Source organism: Vicia villosa, linkage group LG1, assembly GCF_029867415.1.
Source record: "Vicia villosa cultivar HV-30 ecotype Madison, WI linkage group LG1, Vvil1.0, whole genome shotgun sequence".
Classification (NCBI taxonomy): Eukaryota; Viridiplantae; Streptophyta; class Magnoliopsida; order Fabales; family Fabaceae; genus Vicia; species Vicia villosa.
Genome location: NC_081180.1, coordinates 64,994,567 through 65,001,312, shown reverse-complemented (window position 1 = coordinate 65,001,312; position 6,746 = coordinate 64,994,567). Strand labels below are relative to the sequence as shown.

The window sequence follows — 6,746 nt, the reverse complement described above, 5'->3', positions numbered from 1 at the left end:
ATAGGAGGGAAAGCCCAACAATAAACTCACATTCACACAAAGCCATAAAGTATATACATATATTCATGAATAATCTCACATTCACACTCAGCCACAAAGTATATACATATATTCATGTACCATATTCAAATTAGTAAGTGAAAAATATTTGTCCAGCAACAAATTCATGAATATTTTAAAAAAGTTGTTAAAAATTATTATTAAAACCATATACTGGAATTTTCAACGGAAATAATTTACACTAGGAATTTATAATTATATTCTCAAATATATATTAAAAACATATATTTTTATGGACTAACTTAAATCTAGGGAATGTATTCCTAATTTGAAGGACCGGTCTAGCATGACTAACTTTATGAAATGGATGAAGAGAGTCACATGACTAACTATATGCCAAAAGAAATACTAACATGTTATGTCATTTTAAAAGAGGGACCAAAGGTGCACATTTACCCAAATAATATACCACCAATTCATACATAACGGTCCTACTAAATTTCATTCTTATTAGTTAATTTTCTATTAATTTTTAAAAATTAACAAAAAAAAAATAGTAAATTTATTATTTTATAAATTTGATGACTAATGGTCCACTATGTAATTTGGAGGAAAAATGGTGATTTTTGTAAATTCCATCTATTTGTCCTAACCCTTCTCTCATTCCCCTACTTCCCCTATCCCATGCAAAGAATGCCCATTTTAGCATTCTAATCAATCCATTTCACTTACTTCTTTAACTATAATTCCGATAGTCTTTGATGATCTTTGATAATCTTAGAAATTTTGATAGTGATCACACCTATTCTTTTTCTTCACTAAAAATAAAAATAATAATCTACTATACCTATTCTTTTTCTTCACTAAAAATAAAAATAATAATCTACTAGTTCAGGTTACAACCGAGTCAACAACACCCCACACAGCTAAGAACCAGCCCCAGAACTAACCTCCTCTCACATCCCAATTTAGACTTTAACACTTTTAAAATTAAAATTAAAATCTTAAATTTATCTTTTCATTTTAATATAGAATAAATAATACTAAATTATTACCTACAGAAATACAACAGCTATAATTTAACCTTTACTTATCCATATCTTACACGGTTAAAATCTGTCATCGACTTAGTCATTATTCTCCATCTTCGTACACGTGTACGGTTATCAATTAACCCCGTGAACCCTAATTTCAATTTATCGTCCCTCTAAGCACTAAATAGCCGAATATTCGTTTTCGTGGACAAATTCTCGTAATCGTTATCTCTATTATTTGTTTATAATAATAAAATAAAATTAGAAAAATAAATAATTGAGCGATTTACAAAACGTTAACGAGTGTTCTCCGTTTTTATGGGACACCTATAAATACCCTTCCTATCTATCTTACTTCAAGACAATCCATTGAACACTTTCATTCTCTCTAGAATTTCATTTCTTTAATCTCTATCAATGGCGTTTAAGAAAACCCTAACTCAGCGTCTCTTAAACATCACAAAAATGTCGTCGCAATCGCTCTCGAATTGTCGCATTTCCTCTTCTTCTTTTCAATCGCGGATCCCTTCCACCGCCGCCAAGCGCGACATTGCCCCGGAGCCCGGGGACGACGGTGTTTTCCGTAGGTTTCTCCATAAGAGAGCCGCGTTCCGACCGGAGGTCCGATCTCCGCATCCTGCCGGGGAGAGTCTAATCCAGAAACTCCGGGAGATGGACATTGCGAAGAACCGGATCCGGTTGGACGGGTTGAGTCCGCCGGAGAAGGAGAAATCGGCGGTGGAAGTCCAAGATGTTCGGAAATTGTTGAGAGCCGCGCAGCTTGAGGCGGTGAAGTCGAAGCTGAGGAAGATCCAGCAGAGTTGCGTGTCGTACTCGGAGTTTGTTCAAATGTGCGGCGAGAATTGTTCCGATCGAGAACAAGCGAAGCAGATTGCGAAAATACTGGACGATTCCGCAACTGTAATCATCTTAGGCGACGTCGTTTTTCTGAAACCTGAACAGGTAAATTTCAATTTCATTTTCTATTATGCTTTAATCTAATTTAATTTATTTTAATTTAATTTTATTATTCCGATTTTGTTTTTTGTTTTGTTTTATATGTTCCGTTGTGTTGTGTATTAATTTGTGGGCTGATACAGAGTGGTTCATGATGGAGAAAAATACTGTTAAGATTCAAAGATAGGTTTCGGAACTTTTCATCGATCGGCGCAATAATTTTGTTAATTAATTAAGTTTAATTTTAGGCCGTGAATTTGAGATGGCTGAAAACTGATGAGGTTTTGTGGTTATTTTTCTTTACTTTTGAACAGGAAATAGAGAGTTTGTTGTTTGCTGAGATCTAAAACGTGTAAAGGATTCTCCGTTTGAGATGGTAAATTAAGGGCTGCCGAAAGCCCTTACTCTTTCACACCTTCCTCCATTATGGGGAGTTTTTATTTATTTTTATTGATTATATTAATAAAAAAAATGTTTTTTATTTTTACATATCCATGATAATTGGGAGCCTGACTTTGTCTAGCTCATCAATTGGAATTTCCATGGATAAAAATAACTTTTTTTTTACTCAATAGTTAACAAGTTTTTATTTTTTATTTTTGGATACAATAATTAATAAATTTAACTATTTTTTAATTAATTGAACAACTCATATCTGGTCTATATAGTGACTAGATACATCAATTCTTCAATCAATTTTAAAAAATAATTTTAGGCTTGGGGAAATGAATTTTGATTAATAATACTCTTTTAGTCTTAAATATAAACAGAAAATTATAATATTATATACATTTGAATTTTTGGTAAAAAACAAATTTAATTTTTTTGAAGACTATTCAATGTATGTGAAGAATAAATAATTGAGCACTTATTACAATCTTATCTGAATTATAAGTAATTTTTCAAAATAATTATATAATTATTTATTAAGCTTATCTAGTCAAAATTCTTTTTAAGCATTTATGAATAATTTATTGTCTATATACACATATTGCTAAATATTTTACTTTTATTTAATTTTGGATTATTTTTATTTTATTCATATAAAAATAATTTATATTAAATGTTCGAATAGAAAATGATATTCTCTTGGCCTGTGTGTGAGTTTAATTTTGACATCAAAATAAATAAATGCAAATTAATATACATTATTATACTATTAAGTATAAACTGTATGTGTAATCTTTAATTGGTTTTATTTATGTCGTTTCTTGCATTTTACTGCTGAGGTAAAAGGTCTTGTGGAAGTGGTTGTCCATTTATTCATTAATTAATATATAGAGGCAGATCAACTTGTACAGATTTCTTCAAGTCATAGATTTGTGACAAGTTGTGTATGTTACATTACATTGCACGTTAGCTATGTGACAAGGTGCAATGTAATGAGTTGATTCGTTTTGACCAAGCTGAATATGGCTGAGGCAACTTCCTGGAATCCTGTAACTTTATTTTATGTTTTCTCTATCTTGCTATCTGCTCTCCATTTTTGGTGGAGCGGCAGACAATCAATCTGCTAAATTTCTCCCATCATCGATACATTTTCATAAAAGTCAGGACCTTCGTGAATAAGTGATTCTTTTAGATTATCTCTTTCTTTATTTTAATTGTATACACGTCTGCTATTTTATTTTATTTAAGTCCCTTTGTCTGATCCTAGCCAAGTTGTGTAAAGGTTACACAATGATTTAGTTTTTTATGCTTCTTTTGGATACAAATGCAATTACCAAAGTAAAGGTTGAGAGTAAAAAATAAATAAAATTGAGCTATGTTTACCCAAACTCTCTCAAATTTGTGATGCAGGTAGCAAAAACAATCCAGGCTCTGCTCCCTGTACCAGGACAAAAACCTAATGATGCAGAAACAAAAGAACTTGAAGAAATGGAGAAAGTGAAAGCTGCTATTGACAACAAAGCTGCCGCAGGGGTCCGCCGTGAGCTCTGGGGCGGACTCGGTTTTCTGACGGTACAAACATTAGCATTCATGAGGCTCACATTCTGGGAGCTTAACTGGGATGTAATGGAGCCCATATGCTTCTATGTGACCTCAATGTACTTCATGGCTGGCTACACATTCTTCATGAGAACATCCAAAGAACCTTGCTTTGAAGGTTTCTATCAGAGCCGCTTCAGCACTAAGCAGAAGCGTCTGATGAAACTTCACAATTTTGACATTGCAAGGTATAATCAACTCAAGGATGGTTCGCCACTGGCATCATCTTCTGAGTTGAATTCAACTACTGTTCATCCATTGAACCAATTTCAGAGATCTTTTTGACCTGTATCAGGTCGTTCGTTGGTTGGTAATATGAGTAACTGTATCCGATTATTGCTAAGACAGTAACAAAAACTGAAGTAAAATGAAAATGGTATTACGAGGGTGAGATAGAATTAGGTGCGGCTTTATGTACAATAGCTACTGAGTCTTTTTTTTTTTTTTGCCTTTTGTTTAACAACATATTAACCTTTTTGAATACATTGCAATCACCTGGCCCAGAGAAGCTTGGGTGAACTCTAATGCAGTCTAAACAAAGTTTTCTTAATTAAATTTACCAACAAATTTGTACACATCTTTTTGCCATATATCAACCATAGACAGTTCTAGATACAAAATCCCCACCTGCAATCATCAAATACACTATTATCCTTAAATAAATTTGCACTATTAGCCTGCAATCATCAAAATCCCCACCTGCAATGTATTTGGTATAAATTTGCACCAAATTGTTTTTGACTTTTGCTTTTGTAAGAGAGTAAGGTCAACAAAATCCCCACCGTTTTAATTTTGTTGGTACCTAACATCTAAACAATACGTGTCATGTCTGTTTATATTTAATTAAATTGAATTTTGTTTTTAACAAAATTAAAAGGGTGTGATTGAATTCTCCTAAAAAAAATCAAATCTTCTTTAAAACTAATATGAGCTATTGCTGTGGTCAGTTGTCACTGTAATTTTTTTGACAGTAAATTTCTTCTATACAAGTAACAACCAATAAAAACTCATCATTGTCATTTCATATAATAAATTTCAAAATATATTTAAAATAGGTAAGACCACTTGGAAAAGTATTCAAACTATTATAAATCTAAAACAAATTTGAGATGTCTTTAAAGTCAATAAAATAATTGATAGTGCGGAGCTACTTTTTATAAAGTGATTTTTAAAAATTGAAAAATTCAAAAGAATTCATTCTTATTTTTCAATGAAATATTGAAAATGCAATAAATATTTCCTTATATAAGTAGTATTTAAAAAACATAAGTATCAATAGTTATACTACATAATTAAAATTTTAAATTTATATATAAAGTATGATGTAATTATATTATGACATTAATCAACAGTTATATTAATAAAATTCATTGTTGATAATAAATTATAAAGTAGAATAACTTATCTCAAAATTACTTTTTATCAAATTCATATATAATGGGCTATGTGGACCTTCTTCCTCTATTTCATTTCTATATTTTTTATGTGTCGAAAAGAAAAATACTTGTCAATTTGGATGATTCCCTGAAAAGTGAAAGAGAAGTAATATATTTATAAATATTTAATTTAGACACGGCTAATATAAGTAAAATACTCTGAGATGTGTTTTAAGGAATTTTAATTTTGTTTGATCACTGAGTGAGATGAGAGGGTTGGACGGGTTGGCTTTTTTAGTAGCACTGCTAGTGCGGATCGCTCCTCCTTCGACAATTTCATCTCTCCTATGAAATTGGTTGACATTGCTATCTTAGGTAGGAGTTTTACCTAATTCCAGTCTAATGTGAGTAATCTTAGTAGGCTGGATAAGATTTTGATGTATGATGGTTAGTGGAATTTGTAGGGCGTGGTCTCTTAGGGAGTTCTTCCTAGAGATGTCTCATATTATTGTCTGATTATTATTAGATATTTCAATTAATCATGGGGTCTGAAGACTTTTAGATTTAATAATCAATGACTTTTTCATGGTGACTATGTAGAAAGGCAGTTCATACCAATTGGAATGATTTCATATCCTCTAGTTGGAAAGAATTTGTCCTTAAAGAGAAACTCAATTTCTTGAAAGGGTGGTGAAAGTTTGGGATAAAAACGTTATTGGCAACCTTGACTTCCAAATTGATTTCCTAAGGCTATGTTTGGGAGTTTGGAGGGGAAGGGAGGGGAGGGCTTTGAAAAATATGAAGAATTGGGTGAAAAGGATAAAAAGATTTTGGGTAGGAGGGTTTTGGAGGGTTTGAGTTTATTCATAACACCAAAAACCCCATAAAATGGGGGAACTCAAAAATTGTATTGAAGGAGGGTTTTGGAGGGTTTTGAAGGGCTTACATAAATGTTCCAAATATCTTTTAAATTGTTATAGTATTCCCAAAATTAAAAATATATTAATGATAATGACTCTTTTATCATTCTAAACAAAATCATTTTTTCAAAAAATGTCAAATATTTTCCTATATTTTTTTAAAATTTTATTTTTTGAAGCCTTCCCCTCCCCTCCCCTCCAAACTCCCAAACATAGCCTAAGAGAAGTGGTGAGTTCTCTTGACTCCCGACCTGACCTTTGTGCTCTTTTTGTTGATGAGGTGGTTGTCAGGTCGAAAGTTATTGCGGGTCTTAGAATTAAAGATTCTCAATGCTTTTGGAGTTCTAAAGCCAAAAGACTTAAGGAAGGTGATGTCAATTCTTCCATGCTTGTGTGAAATAGTAAGAGAAATGAAATCATAGCTCTTAAGGTGGGTGATGGAAGGATTGAGGGGGTTGCAGAGATCCTCC

The 6,746-nt window shown here is 32.1% G+C and overlaps 1 protein-coding gene across 1 annotated transcript; it reads left to right on the top strand.

Annotated features, from left to right (window-relative positions):
- The first annotated feature begins 1,378 nt into the window (after nucleotides 1-1,378).
- Nucleotides 1,379-6,394, top strand: LOC131639901 (calcium uniporter protein 2, mitochondrial-like). The gene is made up of 2 exons (XM_058910346.1): nucleotides 1,379-1,997; nucleotides 3,792-6,394. Exons 1-2 carry the CDS (start codon nucleotides 1,452-1,454, stop codon nucleotides 4,263-4,265), a joined length of 1,020 nt encoding a protein of 339 aa, XP_058766329.1. The 5' UTR covers nucleotides 1,379-1,451; the 3' UTR covers nucleotides 4,266-6,394.
- Nucleotides 6,395-6,746: the final 352 nt, after the last annotated feature.

Bases quoted from the DNA above. Each gene is read 5' to 3' on its own strand.
- LOC131639901 (XM_058910346.1), top strand. From the start codon at position 1,452: ATGGCGTTTAAGAAAACCCTAACTCAGCGTCTCTTAAACATCACAAAA. The intron at 1,998-3,791 runs GTAAATTTCAAT...TTTGTGATGCAG, and splicing joins TTTTTCTGAAACCTGAACAG to GTAGCAAAAACAATCCAGGC.